Source organism: Salarias fasciatus, chromosome 18, assembly GCF_902148845.1.
Source record: "Salarias fasciatus chromosome 18, fSalaFa1.1, whole genome shotgun sequence".
In the NCBI taxonomy this organism is placed as follows: Eukaryota; Metazoa; Chordata; class Actinopteri; order Blenniiformes; family Blenniidae; genus Salarias; species Salarias fasciatus.
The window spans coordinates 19,328,486-19,354,724 of NC_043762.1; the positions used below are offsets into that span (position 1 = coordinate 19,328,486).

Consider the following 26,239-nt stretch of genomic DNA (forward strand, 5'->3'; position numbering starts at 1 on the left):
GAAGACAAACCATACTCTATTGTTATTTGTGGGAATCATGGGGAAAAAAGATCTTCCTTTTTTCTCCCCAGCTGGCTGCATTAAGTATCACTCGTCTCCTTGATCCTGACCTCAATTATGTGGTCAAACTTTTACGAACATGGTGCATGGACATGGATCTGTTTCAATTTATGCAAAGACAGCAGTGGACTCCAAGTGGCCTCGGATGCTCTGACAGGTCTGAATATCCATCATATGGACATCAAAGAAAACAACATTATGCTTGTCTTCTCGGTGAAGCTGATGGATTTAGGGCTGGAGGGTCCAGGTGGATTCACCCTGCATAGATCCTTCTTTAATCCACATGTGTTCTTAAATGTTATGCGGCTCCTCACAGTTAGCCAGCAGATTTCACAGATTTAGCTCCGGTCTTTCCTCCTCAGCGTCCCAGGAGTTTGGCTCGGCCTCCCCTCCTTATATGTTCGAGAGAAATAAACACCTAAAAAACACTCAACTCATGAGTCAATATATAGGGCCCTACAGTACTTTTCCTGTGCTTCACCAAGTAAGTGATTAAAAAGAAAAATCGGACTTCTGTAAGGAAAATCCACTGATCTGACTGTGTTTCCTAATCCAGATCCATCCACACAAAGACAGTCCTGAGCTGGCAGGTGAGAAGGCTTTTACGGACCCCCTGAAAGAGATGCTTAATCTGGAAAGGGGTCTCAGACTCACCCGCTCTGAGGCTCTGCAGCACGTCATGTCTGCAGCTCCTGCAGGTTCTGTAGCCAACAAAACATCTTGGGTCTGTGACGGTTCTTCAGCCAGTGAGGTTTGTGCTCTCCGTCAAGGTCGTTTCAGGAAAGTAATGAAGAGGATCAACAGAGTCTTCAGGAGGATCAAGACTACTTTCCTTTGCTGCCTCGAATCCCCAGGTTGAGGATGAAATCAAACATGGTTTTTTAATATATATTTTCATCTGTTTTCACATTGACATAACATTTTTTTTAAAGAACATGCTACAAATTCCAGTTTGAATTCTAATTTCATGGAGGATAAGTTGATAATATCCTTAACTGAAAATCTGAACTAGTTCCAGTCAATGAGTCACAGTTCAATAAATACAGAAGCTGTAAAACCTCTTTGACACCAACTGACGCTGAAATGTGGTTACTCTGAAGAAAACACGAGATTGGATGAAAAACAATTTGTGGAACTTTTGGGAAATGTAACATTCTTTGTACTCGTGGGGCTTAGCATTAAATCAGAGGCATTAAATTAGAACTGAATAAAAAGTCTGGTATACAGTCGTCTCTTCTTTAGGAAACACTTCACTGTTATTGTCAGCTCAACTGCAGAAGAGAAAAGCGTCCCAGAATCCTCCTTTGTGTCATTCACATCTCTAAATCTTGTGGTATTTGTTTTCAAGTTGAACACACAGTCTCTGACCTCTGAGTGAGATAAGATAGAAGATATCCAGGCTCACAACATCAGCTTGTTTGCGCTGAGCCTTTTTCCTGTAACACTTCCTCACCATGCGAGGAAGATATTCGAAAGGATTCCAGGATAATACAACAGGATTACAACTATTCAGAAAGAAACTACATCATTCCAGACATACTGCTTGGCTCCGGTTTATTTCTCAATCGCTCCCAGAAATCAGTGGATTTCTACACAGGTAAGACTTCCAGGCTGTTCCAGTAAATGATTAGAAGTCTGCTCGCACTGAAGAACGAGCAAGTGGGTAAAAAAAACTAGGAGAGTCTTCATGAGAGGATCGGGAATCTGACAAACATGGCATCGCCTTTAAATGTGTGTGTGTGTGTGTGTGTGTGTGTGTGTGTGTGTGTGTGTGTGTGTGTGTGTGTGTGTGTGTGTGTGTGTGTTCTCGTATTTCTATCCTTGTTGGGGCCAAATGTCCCCACAAGGATAGCAAAACGTGGAACGACGTGCCTTGTGGGGACCTTTTTCCGGTCCTAAGTAGGAGAAACAGTGTTTTCTTGACCATGTTGTTGTTACTGAAAAAAGTAAAAGTGCAAAAACATTTCTTTAGGGTTAGGCTTTGTTGTGGTGTGGGTTAGGGTTAGGGTAAGGGTCAGGGTTAGGGGCTAGACATGAATGAGAGTCAATGGAAGGTCCCCACAAGGATAGAAATACGAGACTGTGTGTGTGTGTGTGTGTGTGTGTGTGTGTGTGTGTGTCTCCTGCCTTCATCTACCTTGCTGTGGTGAGCATTGGATGTGACCATAAATCTCATCGTGGGGCAGGTGTAAAAAAAAAAAGATAATTTCAGTGGAAAACACATGTTTAACAAATCAAACCAGAGCTGTTAATGTTGTATTGACACTGTTGTGATTGCAACATTAACAGGTCTGCTTTGTCTCGTTGTGCTCTCAGTGTTTATTGACAGGCTCATCAGACACCACGGTGCATGCACACGCACACACACACGCACACACACACACACACAGGTCTTCATTTCCCTGCCGGGGAGATGATTTTTCTCTCTGATCTTCATCCCAGCTTAATGAGTTTGTTGCGTCTTTCTAATTTTCATCATATTGGTTAAATATCTGCGGTGTTGACTGACAGCTTGTGGGAAAGAGCTCATTCTTTGCATCAGACCCAGCGAGCAAAGCAAAAATGCCCGTGAAGAGGATTTTCAACTTGAACATCAAAAAGCAACAATTAGTGCCGCAGTTACCCGCATTTAGTAATTCACACATTCATTTAAGGCACTTTGTGTTTTAACGACAGAAAATGAGGTCTGTTCATCTGATGAGTGTCACATTTCACACTGTTTGTCTTCATGTTGGGTTGTTATCTGATTGCTGCATGATTGCAGAAGATTGCAGGATGCCCCTGATTGCACAGCATGGCGAGTTTCTGACAGAAGCAGGAGGTGAACAGGAACAATGTAAACATCTTTAGTCTGGTCAGTATAAAAAGAAACCTTTGACCAAATGAAGCGTGGATCATGTTTATGACAGATGCTTGAAGATAGATATCCCACAAAGTGGCAATAAAGCACTTCTGTCGAGCAGTGTGAGAGTGCGGTAAACACAAGTGGTGTCAGACGGCCGCAGTAATTTTCTGCATTATATTGTCTGAGTTGCTGGTTGCTGTCTATTCATCACATAATAAGCAAAGCTTGCACACAGATCTCAAAGGTTCAATAAAGTTTCAAGGAATAAAGCTCACTAAACCACGTGAAATCACATTTACTTTACAGAACTCACAAGGTCAAACATTTAAACCCTTTTTTCCTGATATCTGTCAAGGCTTTTATCTTGGTGAGTTACCTATAGAGGTAAAACCGAGGCAGTGAAGGACACGGTGCTGCTGCAGGAGTCAGTGCATATAAAACAAAGCACTGGTTTGTCCATTGTTGCCAGTAAATTACATAGAAATGTAATTTATTCACACTATGCACAGATGCATGCAACCACTTGACCGGGGACAAACACATAAACACGCTGCATGTTTTGCACCGAGGAGATTTGAGGGAAACACAGACATTTTTCTTTTTTCCCCACATGGTTTTGGATGAATTACAAGTGCAGTTCTCCAGAGTATGCAACCAGCGTTTTCACAAACATATGTACACAATGCATCATTCTCCATCTCGGTTCAGCAGCGTTATCTTATCTGGAAATGACTGATTTCTGCTGACCGTCTTTACACACGAGAACCGTCTGGGTTTTACTGCATCCGTGGTCTAAAACCAGGAATAAATCTGTTAACACAATCATCGGAATGGTTTTACATGTCGGACTGTTGCATCACGGGACCGTGAAGCTGATATTGCAGTAGTTGTTACTGAGGTTGAATCAGGAAGCTCTGACTCAACTAGACAGATTATAGAAGATTTATTATGTTGGTGTGTTTAACAATGGCGTTTTCATGGACTCCCTTTTAGCGAAATGTAACTTTAAGAAGACTGAACTCTCACAAACAAAAACAAGTTGCATATCTCAAGGAAAACGTTAAGGGGCTTTAGTAAATCAGCAGGTCGTGGACCAACAGAGGCATTCTTTACGCTATTGGTTCTAATTCAGCAGAATGATTAAGTCCTTATTCATTTCAATATGTATGATAAACAAAAACAAACATTTCGGGACCTGTTAAAGCTGCTCAGGACAGGATTCATGGATGAAGGAGAAAGGTCAAACATTGCATACACATGCATTGTTTGACCTTTCTCTTTAATTCGAATCTCATTTCTCCAATCACACTCTTTAATAACAGATAACAGAGTCTGTTCTTCCATGGTGAATCATTCTGATACTGAAGAAGGCTGGAGCAGCTCAGGGTTCATCGTTCATCCCCTGGATCTGCACAATCTGTACAACCAGACACTGCAGCGCAGTGCTTCAGACATCTCACTCTTACTCTGAACTTGTCAAATAATAATAGAGTTCAATGCCCATCCAATACATGACTTAACTGTTGCAGGACCCACGAATGTACTTTGAACAAAAGGCGACCACATGGGTTCCTGCAGTGGTTAGAGAAATATCTTCTTTCCTTTTCCCCAAACAAACACGCCAGAATTATCAATAAAGAATGAATCGTTTTTCAATTTGACTAAAATTCAATTCTAGTCCTGAAAATCAATTTCAAATTGTGTTAATTGCAAGAAGTTTATAAATTTCAGCTTTATTTTCTGAATTTACATCAACTTAAAATACCTACGCTGATGCGTTTTTGTTTTTGTTTTTTTTAATGAAAACGTCCTTATTGTATTTCCTATGTCGAGCTGAGTTCTGCAGCACTTGTTGAGTATTTTCTTCATGCAACCAGCAATCTGCAAGTTACAGAATGAAGCGCGACACTAGGAGATGAAAAAACACACACACTGTAATAATTATTCATCTGCCTTCACACACTGTGGTCACGTCTTCGCGTGACTTGTTGATGGATCAAGGGAAAGCAGGAGTGGAGGAGGAGGAAGAAGAAGAGGAGGAGGAGGAAGAAGAGGAGGAGGAGGAGGAGGAGGAGGAAGAGGAGGACTTCAGGAGTGGAGCAATTCACTCCACACAGAGAAGGACGCACAGTTTCAGAGAGGAGACTCGTTCAGACCTCCCGTGGAATATCAATTTACTCTCAATATCGACTGACATTAAGATCATTTTCTGTGACACTTTTTTTTTAAGTAATATCTCAACTTTTTTTCAAGGATATGTTGGCGAAAATTTCAAGAGGCATCTTGCTCCTTTGCTCCAGCATGCTGCTGAAACCTGTAAGTATATTTAAACACTTTCAGCTGTTTTATTTCTTGACTTTTTGCTCTTGAGTACTGAACTATTTGATCTAATGGGGAGACGTGAGGTGGAGGAACTGCTCCACCTCTCCGGCTGTGATGCTCCTCTCTCTGATTCTTTTAAATGGGAGATTTAATGTTTTTCACCCACGTGTTTATTTTAACAAGGTTTTGATTTTCCACATAACATTTCAACTACATGTCTGACCTTCAGCCTCAAACCTAACTTCACTGCCTTCACTTCAGTTTTTTTTTTTTTTTTAAATGTCTTTCACCTCTATTCATTGCCCCCAAGCCAGTTCAGTTCAGCTGCCTCCATAATGGCTCCAACCAAACAGTGTTACCCTGCAGCTGTGATGGTTTCTCAGTCACATTGTGGTGTTTTTATGTCCTCTCGATCCACTTTCATTAAATTAAGGTGGATTACCAGGAGGAGCAAGGAGGTGCTTGTTGGTCTCTCTGGTGGACGCCATGGCAACGCCTCCTCTGTCTTTCCCCTTGCTCTCTGGTCTCCAACACTCAAATCCACCAACTGTCTCCTGCATTAAAGCATGTGAGAATCACTGAAATTCAGATACAGGTCAACATCTCTTGCTAGTCTGTGCATCTTCATTGGTGCAAGTTTCCTTTTTCCGGCGATGAAAATATAGTCATGGATCTTCGATCTTCCTGCAGCACCTTAAAAGTGAAGATAATGGTCTTGGTGATTCACCTGGAATTTCCCCCCAGCGCTCAGGGCAGCCCTGATCCATCACTGTCAGCATGTGGTCCAGTCCTCCCCTGTTTGAGGCGTCGCAACAGAATCTGCCTGAGGAGCCAGATATATCATGACTTAAAGGCTGGAGTCACCTTGTGTGCAGGCTGGAGCCATATGGGCTCGTTTTTGGGGCTAACAATAGCCACCTACCATCACCCTGATTGATGCCCACAGCGAGGAGACTCATCCAGCTAAGTAGGTCCAGTAAATCATCTTGTCCTGCAGAGAGTCTGATTGTAAACTCACTGAGATTCAACTACGTATCGAATCACTTTATGCATGGACGACTCGGTCCACGGTATGCAGACCGAGGGAATACCCCGTCACAGTGGAGGCGAAGACACAAGATTGATTGTGTGACTGGAATGTGATTTGGGGAATAATGGCAGGTATCAGCGTGATGGATGAAGAAATGTGTTTCCTTTAATATGAGCGGCGACTGCACAGTGGATGACCACGGTTTGGACGCCACTGGACAACTTCAGATTAACCCTCGAAATAAAATTACTACTACAAACATGTGCTATTTTCTCTCCGCAGATATTGTCGGTCCAGAACCAGATATGCGACATGGAGCGGGAAATAGCTAAAGAGAAGAAGTTGTGTGAAGCTCAGGCTGAAAACAAAACAGCAGGTACGTCTGCTTTCTCCTGGGCTGACCATGACCTGCTTTCAGTGGCTGCAGCTTTTCTGCCTCATGTTTTCCAGCGAATGCTCACTCCTTGTCAAACATGCTCAGTTTCAAATCTAAATGATTAAACGATTTGCTCTTTTTTTGATTGTCATTAGGGTTGAATTACATGCTGCTAGGTTCGGATTTTCATGCAGCATGCAGCAAAAGATTATCTTCTGCGGGGATAATTGTGCGTCGAGCCTTTGTTACCTCTGTGGGACTGCAACCTTGTTTGTTCTAACTGAAGGAATAATGAGAGAACCATTAAACACTCGTTATCTTTTTGATTCAGGCATCACCTGCAAAGTATGAATTCTAACGGATCATGATTTTAGTCAGTTCTTTGGGGCGATGCTGCAGATTAGCGCCTTGTAAAATGATTTATCGCGGCGATAAACTGTAGAGCAGGTGTTCGAATTGAAATGTGTGCGACCCAATTCTGCAGCCTGGAAGCTGCACGCACACACACACACACACACACACACACACACACACACACACTGTATAGGTAGTGAAGAACCTGGAGTGGTTTATTAGTCTTGGTGACAATACGTTAACTCAGGTCAGCTGCTGTCATGAACCCAGAGCTGACCTGAGCTCATACGTTGTTTCTGACGGAACTCCTGTAGATTAATGTCTCCACAGTGGGAGGAAACTCTCTCTGCAAAATTCAGTTTTTATTCTTGTGTGATTTTCTTTGTTGCACTTTTTCTAACAACCTGCCGTTTGTGTGACGCCGTCTGTGTGTTTCTCCGTCAGGTTGTAACTCCACCTGGGACAGGATCACCTGCTGGCCCAGCGCCGACGTGGGAGAGGTGGTCACCATCCCCTGCCCCAAATACCTCTTTTACTTTTCCAGGGATATGACTCCAACAGGCAAGCATCAACTTTATAATCACATTGTCTGTATGGGCTGACAGATCAGAGAGTTCGATTATTTTTTTTCTCAGCGAAACTGTATGTCGACTGACCGCTTTATATTGGGAGGTCATAGACTATAGGTTCCAGCTCCAGTGACTCTATCTCAACAAAAGCAGATACAGGAAATAAATGCCTGAATTGAAATATTACCGTCTTTGCCTGAATGTAACTAACTGAGAAAAGTAGAAACTTACAGAAACATGTTTTTCCTTCAAGACAAATTGGAGAGCCACATAGAAGTCGATCGACAGAGCAAATAACTGACTTCCATCCATCCTGTGGAAATATGACTTCAGCAGAATCATAATCCTCCTCAAACTGAACTGCCTGCCTGCTGTTTGCCAGCGCTTCCCTATGGACGTAAAGGCGTGGAACGTATTGTGTGTGAAGCTTGTATTTATACCAACTGCCCAAACAGTGGATTGATCTGAGATGTTCAAGCAGACTTCATTCATCTGCTAAAGAACAAGTCAAATAGAAGTTATTTTTATGAACAAAAGCAGATTAAGTGATGACAGTATACCTCTGCTTCCATATGCTCAAATCTGAAACAAACAAAAACAGAGATGCTGGAACACATGTTGATCCTCCCTCAACCTCCATTTTGCTATTGACCCCTGCTTCTGATGTCAATTTCCTTATATTTCCTGGATGAGAAATTATTATGCACCAGGTTCCTGTGGCTCATACCCATGATGCATTCAGGTCCAGTACGGTATCGCTGAAGGGTAGAATACTAACAACTTCCCATCCGGCCATCAAAGCGGCATGATGTTTGTTTGTCCGTCTTTAATCTGTGAAAGCCTCAAAGGGAAGCGGTGTTAATTAAGACTAGAGGTATCTACTGTTCAGAGATTTCACTGGCGGCTTTGCAGTCTGTTCATCATTACTGGGATTATTCCCCTGCGAGGTTCCTGCGTATCTCAGTTTGTCACTGAGTACCAAGCCCAGCCTGCTCGGTGTAATTATGCCACAGGAGGTAACAAAGTTGGCGTGTTTTCAGTCAGCTGGGAGGAAAACCTCAGTTACATCATTTATCCTTGATGAGTTTTTCAAGCTTATTTAAATAGAAAGAAAAACTAGGTATGACTCTGTAAAGCTGGTTGAATTCAATTTTATGTTTTTCAAACAGGTAATGTTGGTTTTTGAGGACTGTCGGGACTCACCTGTGTATTTCCCCCCAACGACTGAGGCCTGTTTCAGCTTAATGTTTTGTGACAACAATCCTGCAATGTTAACGTGCAGACATTTTTTTTTCTGTAATAAAGTCAGACACAGCCAGTTACTCAGGAAAATTGCACAGCACGTAGCAGCTAATGAACCAAAACATACTCATACCCATGCATTAAACACGCTTTATTAAAAAAGTCTGCTTGCCTGTGATCATACAAAACATACCTTGTCAGTTTGCGTCTTTTTTTTTTCTTCTTTTTCTTTTAACTAAATGCACATGCAGCACCAGATGTTCCGCCACCTTTTCTACCTTTGATCAAGCTGAAAGTTGCAAATTTCAGCTGTTCGTGATTACAGTACTTCCAAGCCGGACTACGTTGTGCCTCATGTGGACTGAGTGAAAGGGTTCCAGTTGCTGTAAAGGAGCCAGTGCTTTCCCCATCATGTCCAGGACATGAGAGGGTCTCGGAGCAGATATTTATCACCGGCATGCGAAGGCTCTGTGCGGAGAAGATGGGCTGTGTGGGAAGCTGTGATGTGACCCAGATGGGAGATAGAGTGACCCGGGAGGGGAAAGCACTCCAGGGAAAAGAGAAGAGGACAAATGCAGAATGGCTTGATTTGTGTGCTTGAAGGCAGATGAGGTATATTTCATTGGCATGTCAAAGGTTCAGAGGCTCAGCGGGCCCCCGCTGAGCAGAGGCCGGCGTGAGGCTCGGGGGCCTCAACTAAAGGAGAAGTGGTTTTAAGTGACCGTCGCTTCACTGATGTACATGTTATCAATAATGTAATAAATCAGCTCATCTGTGAAGGCCTCGCTGATTAAACCCGTTCTGCTCTCAGGACAAACGGACTCGATGGCAACACATTGAGAACCCAGTGTATAGATTTATCGCTGCAAATTCATCAGTAGCAAACATTCTAGATTCTTTAAAAGTCTGAAATGCAAACAGCACATTTCATGTCAAAAAAGCTCAGTTTTAGCTTTACATTTCAGAGCAGTTTCAACAGACTGAGCTTATTGACACATCCCAAGCCCATTCATTTTATTGGCCTCGCTCACAAAAAAAAAAAAACAAGCATTACGAAACTCGGCGCCACAGAGATTCAGAGGCCAAGTCATAAATTTAGTTGAGATAGAGTATGCCATTCTCATGAACTCTTTACCTAGTTGGTCTAACACAAACACACAGTTATTCATCTCCTTTAATCACGCAGGAGACTCACCCTCTCCGCAGGCGTGGAGTGACAGAGTGCTTTCACCTTCAGGCTCCAGCGTTCAGCGGATTTGGAGCTGATATAATGTTCCCAATATAGTTCATCCTCAAAGATATAATTAGACAAGATGAAACATTTGTGTCTATGGCAGAAAATCCTTGATGGAGAAAAGCCTGGAAATAGGAGTGATTATGGAGTGAAGAACTCGTCTCAGTTCTCTTTTGCTTTTGCGCTGAAAACCCTTGCAGTCATGTTTTGTGGGATGATGAAAGCATTCTTCTGGCAATCCCTCAAACAAGCCAGATCCAGTGGTGGCATGGGCTGAAACAGCAGCGGCTTATCTTCGCCTCTTTGCCTTTGTGTCTTGTCATATTGTTTAAGGAAGCTAAGCCTCCGTCTTCTCTGCAGTGCGCCACTCAGGTATTTGAGCGCCGACCAAATTTCGATGCCAAATACGTTCTAAGATTGTTGGTCATTTCCCAACTCAGTCTTGATTTGATAGCGGCAGCGGAGCGATACGGTTGGGAAATGTGAGGAATGTCCCACACTTAGAATTCTACAGCAGCACCGCCATTCGTTTGTCACCTGTTTCTTTCTTTCCTGGCAAGACAGCAAATGAGAAAAAAGAAATAAATAAATAAAAATAAACAGGCTTTTATACAATAGAAGGCTAATCAAAGTCATGCAGCTGTCAGCCTGCTTCCTGTGAGATATGTCTCAGGAATGCTGGGATAAATGCTCTTGGTGTCTCTAAACAGCCACATTTCATCCACATCCACCTTTGCGAAAGGTGTGAAATAAAGGAATTTGTTAAAGGAATAAAAATATATATATGGATCTAGTTTGAAAATAGAATGCTGATTATCACCGTCAACTCCAGACCTCCCTGCAAACCTTGTTTGATAATAATAATAATACTGTGAGTATAGAAGATATCGATGGCCTGACCTACGTGCTGCAGCACTCAGATCAATTTATGAAGTTGAGCTCCAGCTGACTGTGTTCTGGTTTCTGGTGCTCCAGAAAGAGCTTCTGCTCTCTGATATGCTTCTTTTCTTTTTGCTGATCTCCATCTACCGAGATGTGTAATGTCTCTTGAACTCTCTGTTGCTCTTTGGAGGTACGAGTCCATTAACATACAAAAATGAAAATCTCTAAAATATGCCGAAGGTCATTTTTTGCTGTAGAGGGCCAGAATGGCCCGTTCACTGCAGCATCTCATTCCCTTTGCATCTTTTTTTCAAGGGAAACCCAATAACTGAAACATCCAGTCAAAGTGCATTGAGTTCATTTCTGACTTTTTTTGCTGTAGTGAAAGTCATTTTTTGTAGAAACTATTTGTACTTCACCCTCCCTGACCCTCCGTTGGACTGTGGTAAACGCTCCATAATGTGCTCGACTGAACACGACGCTACTTGTTGAAGAAAGTACCCTCTTTTCTCTTAATGGCCAGTCTAGTGCACTTTGATCTTTCACCTCCGCCCCCCCTCGGGGCAAGCCAGAGTCAAAATATATAAATGTATCCTCTTGAATGCTGGTCTCTCAGTTGTGTGTGTGTGTGTGTGTGTGTGTGTGGTATAGCCTTGGAGTAGTAAAGAAACATACAAAGGCAGATACACATGGGAACAAGTCGCTGCGTCCCTGAGCCAGTCGGACGACTGATCCCCTTCAGTCAGTCCTTCCATTCCTTTTTAGTGGGAGTGCTGCAGCGAGGCGCATACATCACGGCCTGACATGATGAAGTGTGAGGAAACGTAGGGTTAGTTTTTGCCTTGCGGCTCATGTGAACTCCCCTCTCAACACACCGACAGGCTGCTGAGCATTAAACCCTCTGAAGTCAACACTGCAGTGTGGTTTATAGTCGGATGATGTTCACTGTTGCCCCTCATCAGGTAACCTCTCCAAGACCTGCACTGAGCATGGATGGAACCCGATCAGCATTAACTTCACTCAGGACTGTGGATATAATCTCAACGGCACGACGGACGAGGATCATACAGTCAGTATCGCAGCGCTGGATCTCCTCCGGCCGGCTTCACTTTGCTTACGAGTCAAACTCGGTCTGCGCTAGCTTTTTTTTGTTCACAAGTTGTAATTGAATGTGTTGCAGGGAAAATTCCTTGACGCCATCAAAGTGGGTTACACCATCGGTCACAGCGTGTCGCTCGTCTCCCTGACTGTGGCCATCATCATACTCTGCCTCTTCCAGTAAGGACTCTCAAGTGCTTTAATCCGTGCGTTTACATGGGACTTTTTATTCCTCCGTAAATCCGATTAAAACCTCACTGTCTGTGTTAAACACCTTTCGTCCATGATGTGCGCCAATAAAACTCCGTTCACCTCTTATTTTACACGTTACGTGCTACATTTAGTTTTTACTCAGTTATTTTCTTTCACACAGCAGATTTTGTGAGGTGCGTCATGAAAGTCTGATCTCATCTGTATCAACATTTCTGAGCGGTCTTCTGCAAGCAGCTGTAAAATCAATCCATCAAACGTCAGAGTCCTTAAAGTGGCCGCTGTTTTTCACAGGATAGTCCAGCGTGACTCCAGCTCAGAGGGAGAAGATAAGCAGAAGGCTGATACTTTGCGTTTCTAATAGAAACAACTTGTTTTGTTAAGTTTGTATTGGAAATGTTTGTCTGCCATGGGCCCAACAACAGGGGATGTTTACATCTCGGCCTTATAAATGCCAATAGCTTCACTTTATGGAGCAGAGGCAGGATGTGGTGTGGGAACAGCTGGTGGATGCAGTTTGTCATCGCACCGTGACTCCCCCTGATGGTTTACACAGTTCGCCCAAGTCGTGCGCTGTCCAGGAAAACATCTGAATACACACACAGGGAAGAAAATCTACATCAGGGACGTTTTCTATGAAACCTTACACTAATTTGTATTGGTTTACTTCTGAAACGAATACCCAGCACAGATATTCGGAGGTCTTTGTTCAATATTATAGTTCCTTTTAAGACCACATGCTTGCTTGATGAATAGAATTTATACATTCTGTAATTTTTAGGAAGAAGCACATCACACAATATCTATCATGTTCAATCAATCAAACTATTTTCAGGACAAAGGTAAAGGAAAACTGATGTTAAAAACATTTAAAATAGATATAGAAAAGAAACCTTTTTGTAAACAACTTCAGTAAAATTAAACACAAAAGTGATTCAGAGGAATGATATTTACTATCCAAGCCGAGCTGGTTTGTCTAAACACTACAAACATGCAACCTTTTAGTCATTGTTTTCTTTTGCAAATTGAATCACTGACTCGTAGGGTCAGTGTTTACTTGTGATTTGTTCCGATTACCTCCTTTTGGGACATTTTGTCAGTATCATCTTTTTTTTTTTTTTTTGTCCTTAATGAAGAGGAATTCACAGAGGAAAATATTTTCTATCTGGAAACTGAACCCTTCGCTTGTCTCTTTCCGCAGGAAGCTGCACTGCACAAGAAACTACATCCACATGCATCTCTTTGTGTCCTTCATACTGAAAGCAGTGGCTGTGTTCATCAAGGACGTGGTTCTTTATGATGTGGGCGAGACGGTCAATTGCCAGTCACCTGTAAGTCTGCCGCCGTCTCGTCTTTCTCCCTCTCGATTCTGTTCGCTTTCCTCTCTTTGCTCTGTACTGGCTTGTTTCAGGCCCGACTGTGTGTTCTTACCTGAGCAGGCGCTCGCTCATACTTCACTGTCTTAAAAGGATTGTTTTGGCGTTTACTTAGCATTTTGGGTGTAGCAGTGTTTACTGAGTCTCTTCTCCTCCTGGGACAGTGTTTCCACATTCAGCAGGATGTTGTGAGAGTTCCTGTTTGCTGAGCATTAAGCCTGAACTGCCGACAGCGTTCACAAATCACACTCAGAGCTCCGACGTCCAGGTTTATTCCCTTTATCTAAGATCACGGCCGTAATATAAACGTCAAATTAAGATAAGGCGGCGGACATCACAACGGCTTTGTGCAATTTTAGTCTCACACTTGATCAAGCCATGGACGTCAGTGTTGTTTTCTCAGCTCTTACGCTCATAGCTTTATCACCAGAGGATGAGAGCAGCCGACTGTAAATCACCTGCTTTACCCCCTCTGTGTGTGACTGCTGACTGTAAAAGGATGAGTTTAGATATTTCATCTTCATGCACACAACGTCCTCCCCAAACACAGTTTATAAATCTCCCATACCTTTTAAAGCTCGTAAAAGTACTGTCATAAAACTCCACTTGTTCTGAGAAGCTGAGAACTATTTCTTTGGGATTATAACAGAAAGTCAAATTCCGCCTCCCCAAGATCGAGATACATTTAATTACATCCACCACCTATATTCCCTTTACATATATTGGTTGAAAATCTCATCACTGGGACAAAGAGTTTCCAGATTGTTAAATAGCAAATTTCACAGCTAAAAACTTAATTCAATGACAGAATTGTTCAGTATTGCAGGTTTAGAAGAAATAAAGTTGCGCTGATGTAAGTGCGTGAGCATGAACCAATGGTCCTGTCATGTTTATTTTAGATATAAGTTAAGAGTGACGCAAAGTGCGGCGGAACAGAGGCTCAGAGAGCTTCTGATTCTGCTCAATGTCTGCGTGAGACATAAAGCTTGATACTGCCCTCATATCAGTCTGTTAAATATGAAACCCACAGCCAGAATCCACGTCACTGCAGTACCTGTTTTACAGTATTCACCCAGAAAGTGTAAAGATGAATATTTCAAACTTTGCTGCTTCAGTTATTAGTCAAAGCCTCTACTCGTTCATTAGCGATCCATTTAAAACAGAATATTGAGATATTGCCCGCCCAACTGAATGTCCCTGAAGTCCAGGGTGGGGAATAAGGGCAGGATGTGAGTTTTACATGTAGATACAACCAGTGTAGAAATATGGGAGATGAATTTAAAGAGCGAAAATAATTTACTTACCTCAAGTTTAACAACTCCAAAACAATGTTCGATACATTTTGACATTATGAGAAAGACTCAGGGATATACAGGACATCTTTCAAGAGAAACCTGTTTTCCTCTAAACCTGGCCAGTGTGTGTGTGTTTGTGTGTGTGTGTTGTGATGTTTAACTGTTCCTTCAATATTTGACTGAACATCCAAATACAGCTATTTTTCTCTGAGGCATTTTATAATTTGCACTGCGACATTCAGCTAAATTAAGCCAGATATTGCTTTATAACAGCATTAAAGACTGAGCTCAGCAGTGTTTCATTATATGCTCATAGATTGTTTACACTGTTATCATTATTCAGCAAACTGTGACCAAATGATGTTAATTGGACCCTTTAAGTCTTTAAGACTAACATTTTAATCCCCCCCTTCACAATCGTTAGCTGTGTTTGTGCTCGGGTGTTGGTTACATTGTGATTTCATCCTGACATTCGACTGCAGGATCGCCTCACTGCGAAGCGCCACTGTCTGTCTATTCAGCCGTTTCTTCAGATTGGTGGTTTGAGGAGGTTCAGACATATTCACTTCTTAAATACACTTGATCTGGACTCCGGATTTAATTATTTCAACACCTCATGTATAATCACTACATGTGCTCGAAAACCCGAGCCTCAGCTCTAATTGCGTTCTGCTCACATTCACTGACTCTCTCCTCACGGCTGCTTTTCGTTGATGAATTGCCAATTCCAACAGATTTGTGTCCCACAAGTGAGTCATCAAGATCTATTATGTGTAATCTAATAAGATACACACCGCATAGCCTCATTCGCTGCAGACAGAAGGTGTTTGCGCCATTTGAGTTGTTTAAGAATTGCATTAATTTCCATTTGCTGCCGATAAAAAAAAAACTCATTAACATGTAAATGTGTTGTAGTTGGTTTGCAAGGCGGTGGTGGCCTTCTTCCACTATGGGATCATGGCGAGCTTCTTCTGGCTGCTGGTGGAGGGCCTCTATCTCCACGCTCTGTTAGCCGTCTCCTTCTTCTCTGAAAGAAAGTACTTCTGGTGGTACATCCTTATTGGTTGGGGTACGTACTGCCACTGTACCACACGCTCATGAATACTGATGGCCTCTTGAGTTCCATTTATCAGCGGGGGCTTTTCAATCCATCTCTCTTAGTATTTGGAAGTGTTCCAGTGAGACATGGCTGTTTTTGTTTTGTTTTTTGTTTTTTTTGGTCCACAGAAGTAAGATGTATTTTGACTATATGTAAATGAATTTAGAAGTGAGGTTTCATACATGCAGATGTTCCAGGAAAACGCGGAGCGTCTTGATTTGCATATGAATGGTTCCTGGTTAGATTAGCAGCAGCAGGCAGGTGGCACTCTGCTCCAGTTGTAATTCAGTCTAATAAGGAAACAGCTTCAAGTATTTATTTTTACTTTACTTATTTATGTTTTGGCGTCCACCAGGCCGCGAGTGCGGAATTTTATACCATGTCATGCAACATATGCTGGCATGACAATAAAGAAACCTTGAATCCTTACTGGAGAACAGGATGAAACTGATTCCGTCCTGAGTAAAGAGATCAAAGACGTCCTCTTGAACTTGATGCATTTTTAAAAAGAAAGATGCTTTCCATTTCTCAGCAAAGCCTTCTCGTTCATACACTCCGACTGGGCAAACCCTGAGTGCTTTCATCTGTAAAATAAGCCGACAGTTTGTTTACCATGTCAACATTTTTGAACGCACATTTATATTCTCCATATTTTCCCATCATCATTAGTCGTCAATAAACCATATAGGACTAGAATGTCTCATCCAGCAAGAGCAGTGGTTTCTTTAAATGCACAGAATCGGCCAATGTTGAAGAGATTCTGCTAAAAATGGCGATTTTACTCAGACTGCAGTGCTGCTGTGTCTAACACATGTGCAAGCTTGGACTTGCTGAGTTGCTGCAATGTTTATTTGAACACTGTTTAGACAGTTGATACTTGGTTGTTTATTTCTGAGACATATGAGATTATTTTAACATAGAAAAATGTTACAGATAACTACATTTATGTTTTCTATGCTTGCAGGGGCTCCGACCATCTTCATCTCAGCCTGGGTGATTACGAAGGCTTATCTAAATCACCCTGGGTGAGACATCCGCCTCTCCTCTTTTAATCTTACCGATTAAGGTGAATTTATCATTTCCAGCTGTTTCACGTCGGGCTGAATTGGGTCTGTTTAAATTTTGGCTCGAACATACATCATCAGTGCAACTTGAATGTGCATGAAAATTTTATTAATTATGTTTAAAGGATAGTTTCAGTCCAAATATCTTTACAAGTTGTGTATAATCCCTGTTGTTTCCTGTCTGATATCAGATGCTGGGAAATCATTCACGACAGTCCATGGTGGATCATCAAAACCCCCATTTTAGTAACTATACTTGTGAGTTACTCCAGAGCTCCTCAGACCACTCCTCTCAGGCAGCTGTGTGTAACTTGATACTAACATTCCTCTCTTGTTAGGTGAACTTTTTCCTCTTCATGTGTATCATCCGGATTTTGCGACAGAAGATGAACTGCCCTGATATCGGGAGGAAGGAATCCAATCAGTACTCGTAGGTTTTCGGCCCCCGAATGTAAACATTTCAGTCATTTCTTATCAGGCGACACGTAATGAATTATTTTTCTGTTGAGCAAGAGCTTCGGGACAGATGAACTCTCGATCTCGTCGAGCCGTCTCCTCACTGTTCGGTTTTCTTCTGATTTCAGGAGGCTGGCTAAATCCACTCTCTTGCTGATCCCGCTCTTTGGCATTAACTACATCATTTTTGCCTTCATCCCCGACCACATACATCCACAAGTGAGGCTGGTGTTTGATCTCATTCTGGGCTCGTTTCAGGTAACGTCACTCGACAGCGGGGCACGCCGGCAACTTTTGATAAATATCAGTCAGAAGCAGCACGCATTATTCCTGAACTCTAGGATTTGATGTACCAAACTTGATCCTCTGTAAGGCTCTGTGGGCCGAATTGGTGCCATGTACCGCGTACGACTGTCCCGACAACAGAAGGAAAAACTCTTAAATCTGCCTGCAAAGCTTTGATGAAAACAGTTTGGCTGTGATGAAGACAGCTTGTCTGATTAAGCAAATGAACGGTCCGTTTAGTTGACATGTTTAATTTTCAACGCTTGAATGATGACTTTGCTGATTTAAATTGAACGGTAACGCTGAGAGCAAAGTGCAAGAATAAAAATCTGGCAAAGGGAGAGTTTTCCTAATTTATACCAGAGTGATATCGCATGCTTTCCCAGAATTTCCCAGAGACCAAAATGATGAAAATCCTGTCTGAGCACCAAGTCGGTCGTAATCTTACCGTCATTATTCATATACAAATATTTTGAGTGTCTCCCCAGCTGTGCTATCACGCTGTTGTCTCTTTGTAGCAGCGGCAGCAGCTATTCTTATCCGATGGTACTATTTCTTCCACAGGGTTTCGTCGTTGCAGTGCTGTACTGCTTTCTGAACGGAGAGGTGAGTAAATTAAAGCTCAACAGCGCAGCTTTTCCTTCGCTGTGTTTATCTGCCTCTCCATGTCGGCTGCAGGTGCAGTCGGAGATCAAGCGTAAGTGGCGCAGATGGATGCTGCAGAGGTTCCTGGGTGCAGACACCAAATACCAGCAGCCCTCCATAGGGAGCAACGGTAACAACTTCAGCACTCAGATCACCATGCTGACCAAATGCAGCCCCACCACACGCCGGACTTCTGCGTGCCAGGAGCACCTCTCCACTATCTGATGTGTGGCTTTTGAAATGCAGTAAATATTGGCTCCCGAGGGTCAGTTCAATGTTTTAATACGGAAGCTTATATTGTTTGCTGGAGGTAAATTAACAGCCACAAATGATGAGTTACAAATGACTGTAACCACAATATAGAAACACCAGAAACAGGAACATTCCTGCTGGACTCTGCAAAAGAAGCTTTGAATAATGAGCAGCTTTCACGATAGTGGAGGTTTTCTGCACAGAGAGATTGGCATGTGATAGAGGCCAGTGCTGCGACGAAGAGACTAGCTCATTTTCCAGCGTAATGCTTCACTGAAATCACAAGATGAGTCAACTCAAACTAGCTGCTGGAAAGATGCAGAAATTCGATTGTCAGTGTCAATTTACCGCAGTCCAGAATGTCTTTCACAACACGATTATCACTGCAAGCGACTTAAAAAGACCCGGGGGGAGGACTCCTGGCTGGTGTTTTCCATGATGTTAAGCGATAGATTGAATAAAAGCCAGAGACTAGCAGCATCCTATAAGAAATGAGATGTTTATTAAAAGGGTGTGTTATACAAGAGGACTCCAACCACTTAGCCTAATGGCTCATGTTGCTTTGGGGACCGTTGGAGGTGACTCTGCGGGACTTAACAGTGGTCACAGGGGGGAAAAAAACTATGGATTAAACCACGTACTGGTTGTTTCTGTCTTGTCTATGACAGTTTTACGTGAGAATACACTCCATTGAATTTACTGTCGAGTGACGTTCCAGAAAAGAAGACTAAAGCTTCAGCTGGTGAACATGTTCTCTCAGATTTCAGGGTCTTGTCGCTTTTGTCTTGGATGCCTGGTTTCCCAACAGACGCAGCAGATGTGTTCACTTATTACTCCCCAATTCACAGAATTGTAAATAAATATGTGGAAAGAATAACTAACTTCCATTAGCTGGATGAATCATTCCACTGCTTCTCTTCTCTTCAGCACAACAACAACATCATATGTTTTCACTTTTTTTTTTTTTCTGGTGATAACCTGACATGACTAAAGTAAGAATGTTGCCATTTGCAGGTTTCACTGCCGCACACGAGCTACGACATATTTTCTGATCATAGTGTTGTCAGCCAACTGATTTGCATGTATTAGATATTTAGCAAATGAAAGGGTTACTGTCAGGCTTCTGCAACTCGATATGATTACTGATTCATTTGAGCCGAGCTGCAGTCTGGAGCCTGGAGCAGGACGGCACATTATTAAACATGAGGAGAAGTAGCTCTCCAGCACCATGGCTATGCATGTTTTCATTTGTCCAGGGAAGAGGCCTCTCTTACTTGGACAAATGAGCAGCCAGCCTCATCAAGGGAACAGCATGAACTGATGAAACCTCTGAGATAAAAAAAAAAAAAAAAAAAAAAGTCTTCCTGACCTGAATCTTCAGAAAAATGCTCTGTTCCATTTCTAGATTTTGAGAAGCATCACTACTTGATCACGGTGAAGATCCTGATAATTTCATTGATTAATTTTTTCATGCTTCTAGGGACTGTTGGGACCTGGAGGCTGTAGGAAAGTGATGCTGTGACCAGACTTTTTAGCTGGTTCGAGGCCCACTGTGGCGCCATAAGCAAGGCCCTTAACCCTGAATCGCGTCAGAATTACATAACCTGGGGTGGTGACCCCACAAGGGACCCGCCGAAAGATATACAAAAATAATATTTCAACGGTAGGTTAAGGTACCAACATGACATCTGCTTTAACCAAGTCCTGAATGAAACTGCATTCACGCAGCGAGCAACGGTTGTGGAAAGTCCCACTCCTCGGACGGGAGGATTCACATGACGACAAGAAACAGCAAAACAATCCACAAAAAAAGACAAAGAATGCTGTATACACTCCACATTATGTATCACTGCTGTGTTTTGTAGGTGGAAAGTTGTAGGCTATAAGCTATTAAAATCAGTTTTTTCATCTTAACTATGATAAAATGAGTTGTTGCTATAGAATGCATCACATCATTTAGAAGCACTATTCTTTATTTGGATGTCCAAAAACTGATTTTTTCAGTGAAATCAGATTGGCTCTCAGAGTTTGATTTTGATCCGGTTTATTTTAGAAGTTAAAACTCTCACACTGTCCAGTTAATCGTGAAAAGGCTACTAAGCTTAAACTTAGAAAACTCTAAATGTGAACTTTTACATCTAAAGTGCCAAGAATAGTCAGCAGGAGATTTCTTTTTTTTAATTTGTGAAATATGCCGACGCTTAAACTTTAAGTCTCATATCAGAACTGGATCAAAATAACATTTTTGCCAAAAGATGGCATGGATATAGCAAAATAACTTAAAAAATGAGAACATTTAAAATGCCAAACATTATAGAGTGTCATCCTCATCTTTGGTTCCACGTCATCAAACTAGAAGTGTTGTCTGCACACTATTTGTCTTCTTTAATTTTACCTTAAATCATGACTGATGGTGAAAAATGTTTTCAAACATTTCCATAAAGGCGGGTTTTGGTGCGTTCTTGCGTGTGATATTCATGTTGGAATCTGTCTTCAGTTCTCTTCTCCTTGTTGTGCCAGTGTGTGTAAAACCGAAACTGAAGTCAAACTCATGAGAAGTACCTCAGACCACATGTCACACACAGCTCTTACTGTACATATTGTTAGGATGCAAATATGGATCCAGACATATTTTATTACGTGTTTTGTGGTGATACTTTCAGTGCTCAGGTGTCAACTGGAAACCTATGTTTACATTCAAGGCTGCGTTCCTCTTCTCGTGGTATTTGCATCACGTCAACGTGAAGTTGACAGAGTCTTTCGTATTTGTTGCCATGTAAATGTGTCGTTCTGTACAGTGTGTGGAGTGACGTGTTCAGATGTCGTCAAACAACATGTCAAGTGAAGACAAATAAAAAAAAACATTTGCACTGTGAGTACGGCTCTAATAAAGTCTCTTTTCGATCTATGAAGCACGTCACCAAAAGTATCAAACATCCATGATCTTTATTTGTTCTGTTTCAAATACAACATTACAGGTAATAGCTGCGTGAAATAATATAACAAAAATAGAAGTACAAAGTGGAGTTTTTATTTCTTTAACTTAGATATCTTGATTTCTCTAACTTTTGCTTTGAACATGCTTTTGTCTCCCCCTGCTGTGAAATATGAATTGAAACTTCTTTTCTACTTAACAGAAGCTAAATACAGCTTTCTTACTGAAACATCATGCCATAAGTTCACAATCACTTCCTTTAATTACAATGCAACAATATTTATCTCTTGATAAAGGAACTTCAGCTACAACTTGGTGAAACGCAGAGTGTTGAGACGCACTGGAAGGACGGTGGCTCCCTCCGCATAGCTGATCTCACGCAGAATCCCGTTCCAGCTCTTCTCCACCTCATCATATCTGTTGGAAATAAATGTCCTTTTGCTCTGGGTACCATCAAATCCCTTAATATTTAAAAAAAAAAAAAATCTATATACTGTACATGTAGAATGATGTACATTATTTTTTAAATAATTCAGTTCACCACACAAAATATGAATTCAAGATAGAAGTCTTTAAAATTTGTTCAAGGATATGCACATTTTTATTATTTTTATTTCCTTATTTCAGCAAATGCAGTCACTGTGTGTGTGTGTGTGTGTGTGTGTGTGTGTGTGTGTGTGTGTGTGTGTGTGTGTGTGTGTGTGTGTCTGTGTGTGTGTGTGTGTGTATGTGTGTGCGTTCTTGTATTTCTATCCTTGTCGGGGCCAAATGTCCCCACAAGGATAGCAAAACGTGGAACGACGTGCCTTGTGGGGACCTTTTTCCGGTCCTAAGTAGGAGAAACAGTGTTTTCTTGACCATGTTGTTGTTACTGAAAAAAGTAAAAGTGCAAAAACATTTATTTAGGGTTAGGCTTTGTTGTGGTGTGGGTTAGGGTTAGGGTAAGGGTTAGGGTTAGGGGCTAGACATGAATGGGAGTCAATGGACGGTCCCCACAAGGATAGAAATACAAGACTGAGCGTGTGTGTGTGTGAAATGTGTGTAACGCTCCCTCACCTCCAGATGTCGGTCATCTCTGTTGGCACGGGTTCCTCACTGGTTTCACTGGGCATCATGGCAAAACCCCCCACCGCGTACAGAAAGCCCCCCATTGAGATCAGGTTGAGAGAACTGCGATCCTGAGGAAACTCTGTGAACTCAGACCATCTGGACACACACACACACACACACACACACACAAAGGAAAAACAATGGTGTGATCCTCACACCAGCACAGCGAGTAGCGTTTTATGATCTAATGATGTGCCGCTGCTCACACTCAGTGAGTCATCTCACTACTGCGGACGGATGCTTCACCTCATAACGAGAACATAAAGTGGGCCATATAAAAAAACGAACAGCTGTCTCACTTGTTGGTGGCGATGTCGTACACCTCCGCGGAGCTGGTGAGGCCCGAGTCCGTCACTCCCGTCACCACATAGATTTGGTCATTGTGGACGGCGACGCCAAACAGAGAGCGGGCTGTGCTCAGAGGAGCCAGGTCCTTCCACTCAAACTTAGTGGGGTCGTAGACGCACACTCGTCTCATGCATTTCCTGTACACAAACAAATGATTGGAATTATGACTGTAGTTTATAATGATTTTCAACCCATATATATTTTTTTTTCTTTGAAACATGCTAGACATTATGCTCCTTTGCTGCTTATTAGGTTAAACTTGTCTCCTGTGAATCACACAACTTCAGGCAAGTCTGATTTTATCTCATGATACCTTAAAAGACCGTACACAGTGAACTGTACCCTGCTGGCGTTCAGTGAGGAAAGTCAAACAAATGCAGCAACTGGCTGAAGAAAGCAACCTCGGTGTGTAACGAAATGGTGAAATATGAGTTATCAGCGCTTACTTGCTTTCAGACTTTCCTCCAATCACGTAGACGAGGCCTTTGTGTGACACGGTTCCATGGCTGTACACTACGTAGGGCAGAGGGTCAGACTCTCCCCATTTGAATGACCTGTGTGCAAAGAAAAAGGTGTATCATCAGAAAGTGACTAACTGTTAAAGATAAACCTGCATGTACTGTCATTCAACACACCAATAAAGAAGACAACAAGAGTGTGCACAACGGGAAAAGGAATCTTACTGTCTGTCATAGATCATGACGGAGTCCAGCACATGCTCTCCTTCCTTCAGTTCCTTTCCTCCAACAACAAATATGGAGTTTTCAGCTTCTGTCAGGCCGAACAGACAGCGAGGGTTGGGCTGTGAGGGCATCCCTAACCACTCTGAGCTTACTGGGTCAAACTATGGAGAAAAAGTATGTGTGAGAAATAAAATATGTCAGAGATCAATCTGTAAACCGAACTGCTGACAACCGATGGTAAAGTTACCTGTAGGAAGTAAGAACTGAACGGCTCGTCTTTGTTGTCTTCGTTGTACAGAAGTCCTCCAACGACAAACACCTGGTTCTGCGACGTCACCAGGCTGCAGTGGTTTTTCGGGATTTCTGTGGATTCTGACACCACGAAGCACTCGTTCCCTACCGGCTCATAGGCCACAGTCCCTGTGTTGCTGATCATTAGTATCAGGTCCGTCTCAAACATCCCAAAGCGAGGGTTGTTGTTGAGGATACCTGGTAGGTATCCCTCCTCCTCCTCCTCCTCATCCTCACCCCCCTCTCCCCCCGTCGCCCTGTCGCTCTCCAGTTTCTTTGGTTTGGGCAGCCGGCCTCTGTGAGCATCTTTGACCAGATCCAGATCCTTCTTCAGCTCCTGGCTGAACCGGATGAACTGATGGCGCTCCACTTTGTCTTTGAAGTACTCCAAAGGTATGAGTCTGAAACGGACGCAGTGCAGCAGCTCTGGAAGGTCCTTGACCCGGTTGGTCTCGTCATGCTTCACCCACTCCATCAGGGATTCAAACACCAGCTCCTCCCTTTCGACGTTCAGAGAGTCTGAGGTGATGATCATGGCGAGTTCGCTGGCGCCCAGCTGGAGAAAGTCCTGGTCTCTGACGACCACCTGGTAGCGCTCACAGATGAACTCCTTGGCCGTCAGAACGAGCCGGGGGCAATCGAGGAGCAGCCCGAGCCTGAAGATTGCCAGGCAGTTGCCCAGCACCAGCTTCTCCTGGAGATAGGACACACACACAGAGAAGATCGACGGGATCTGGTACATGTTCGCAACCATGAATATGTCCTGGACGTTCTGCTCTGTCAGATTAATGTCGGACGTGTACAAGTAGCGCAGGATCATCCCCATGACGCCAGGCTCCACGTCTTTGAGGACGATCTCCCTCTTTTTGCTCTCCTCCAGGTCGGACAGGAACATGGCCTTGAAGAAAGGGCTGCTGGCTGCCAGCACCAGGCGATGGCAGGGAAACTCCTTGTCCTGGATTTTGAGGACGCAGTCCACAAACTTATCATTCTCCAAAAGGTCACACAGTCCATCCTGAAGCAGGGTCTGCTGGTACATCCGCGGCTGCTCCGCCGGATCTATGGTCATGGCAGCCATTTTGTTCTGGTGCCTTGTGCCGGTTGGGTTTCGTGGGTTTCCCTTCTTACTCCAGACCGGAGAGCCGGACTGCCAGCGTTCACAGGAAGGCTCAAATTGCGACGGGCGCTCTTCACGGGTTGGTTGTCTGGCGGGAGCAGCTGTCCGTGGCTGTCAGGCACTGCCTAAGTCAGGGGTATTTATAGGAGAGATCGTCACAAAGCTGAGGAATCCATGATGGGGGCTGTTAAATCCGGCAGAACAGCTCACCAGAGCTGAGGCCGATCGCTGTGATATCACACCACAAGTCACTGTTTGGTCTTATTGCAATGTTGACTTTGAGCCTGAATGTGTCCACTATCATGGAACCGTCACGGCGCTATCAGTGGAGCAACACACTCTGTAAAGACACCGGCATTTCAGAGGAACCAACATCTTATATAATAAACTTCTTCTGTTACCTGTCCGAGGCAGGTTCCAGGAAAACTCAAAAACACTTCAAGAAATATGTATGATCAATTTCCAAAAATATTTTAAGAACACACTTAGAGCATGTATATATATGTAAATTAACTTAATCCATAAAGTTATTTTTCCCTCCATGAAAATCCCCAAAGACTGTTTCACTTTGTAAGAAAAAACACATTAAAGCCAGACTTGAAAAAGAATAAACGGGACATTGAAATACAAATTGTTATGATACAATTGAAACATGAGTTTCGGATTAAATGATCAACAATTGATCATAAAGTAAGTAAAGTTACTTGTAGAATTTCTTGCATTTCTTTTTAGTTCTTCCTTTATTGTCTAAATCATCTCCTCAAGATGCTGGCCTCCTCTGACAGAACACATCCTCATGTGTGGAAAATTATACAATTTCAACCATGTTGTATAATCGTTATTATATTTTATGTTTAATATTTTGTTAACTTTTGTGAAAAAAAAAGTTAAACAAGACTTAGGCTATGCAACAAACAAGATTATGTACCTTTATGACTGCTCGTGCTGTATGTCTGTGACATTGGTTATAATTTAAACGTCCCAAGTGGTGAACAAGACTGACACCTGTTGGTCGAAATGAGGAGCCAAAGCCAGAAATGTTGCACTGGACACTTGAAGAG

At 42.7% G+C, this 26,239-nt stretch overlaps 2 protein-coding genes across 5 annotated transcripts; one reads left to right on the forward strand and one right to left on the reverse strand.

The window, feature by feature from the left end:
• The first annotated feature begins 1,511 nt into the window (after window positions 1-1,511).
• LOC115405787 (vasoactive intestinal polypeptide receptor-like) lies at window positions 1,512-21,682 on the forward strand. Of its 4 annotated transcripts, XM_030115491.1 has the most exons (15): window positions 1,512-1,657; window positions 5,159-5,221; window positions 6,540-6,633; window positions 7,432-7,548; window positions 11,877-11,983; window positions 12,095-12,192; window positions 13,424-13,553; window positions 15,809-15,962; window positions 16,957-17,017; window positions 17,248-17,314; window positions 17,395-17,486; window positions 17,641-17,770; window positions 18,362-18,403; window positions 18,476-18,572; window positions 20,175-21,682. In XM_030115491.1, the coding sequence occupies exons 2-15, from the start codon at window positions 5,162-5,164 to the stop codon at window positions 20,198-20,200; spliced, it is 1,275 nt and encodes a 424-aa protein (XP_029971351.1). In that variant the 5' UTR covers window positions 1,512-1,657; window positions 5,159-5,161; the 3' UTR covers window positions 20,201-21,682. The 4 variants fall into 4 exon arrangements, with proteins under 4 accessions (XP_029971351.1, XP_029971350.1, XP_029971348.1 ...); XM_030115490.1 differs by lacking the exon at window positions 20,175-21,682 and having other exon boundaries at window positions 18,476-20,080; XM_030115488.1 differs by lacking the exon at window positions 20,175-21,682 and having other exon boundaries at window positions 18,362-20,080.
• On the reverse strand, window positions 21,639-25,471 carry LOC115405786 (kelch-like protein 40a). Its single transcript, XM_030115487.1, has 7 exons — window positions 25,389-25,471; window positions 24,018-25,303; window positions 23,771-23,931; window positions 23,534-23,641; window positions 23,039-23,224; window positions 22,686-22,835; window positions 21,639-22,046 (listed from the first exon to the last, which is right to left on the reverse strand). Exons 2-7 carry the CDS (start codon window positions 25,137-25,139, stop codon window positions 21,935-21,937), a joined length of 1,839 nt encoding a protein of 612 aa, XP_029971347.1. The 5' UTR covers window positions 25,140-25,303; window positions 25,389-25,471; the 3' UTR covers window positions 21,639-21,934.
• Window positions 25,472-26,239: the final 768 nt, after the last annotated feature.

Bases quoted from the DNA above. Each gene is read 5' to 3' on its own strand.
- LOC115405787 (XM_030115488.1), top strand. From the start codon at position 5,162: ATGTTGGCGAAAATTTCAAGAGGCATCTTGCTCCTTTGCTCCAGCATG. The intron at 6,634-7,431 runs GTACGTCTGCTT...TTTCTCCGTCAG, and splicing joins GGCTGAAAACAAAACAGCAG to GTTGTAACTCCACCTGGGAC. The intron at 17,771-18,361 runs GTAACGTCACTC...TTTCTTCCACAG, and splicing joins TCATTCTGGGCTCGTTTCAG to GGTTTCGTCGTTGCAGTGCT.
- LOC115405786 (XM_030115487.1), bottom strand. From the start codon at position 25,139: ATGGCTGCCATGACCATAGATCCGGCGGAGCAGCCGCGGATGTACCAG. The intron at 23,225-23,533 runs GTAAGCGCTGAT...GTTTGTGTACAG, and splicing joins GGAGGAAAGTCTGAAAGCAA to GAAATGCATGAGACGAGTGT. The intron at 22,836-23,038 runs GTGAGACAGCTG...GTGTGTGTCCAG, and splicing joins TACGACATCGCCACCAACAA to ATGGTCTGAGTTCACAGAGT.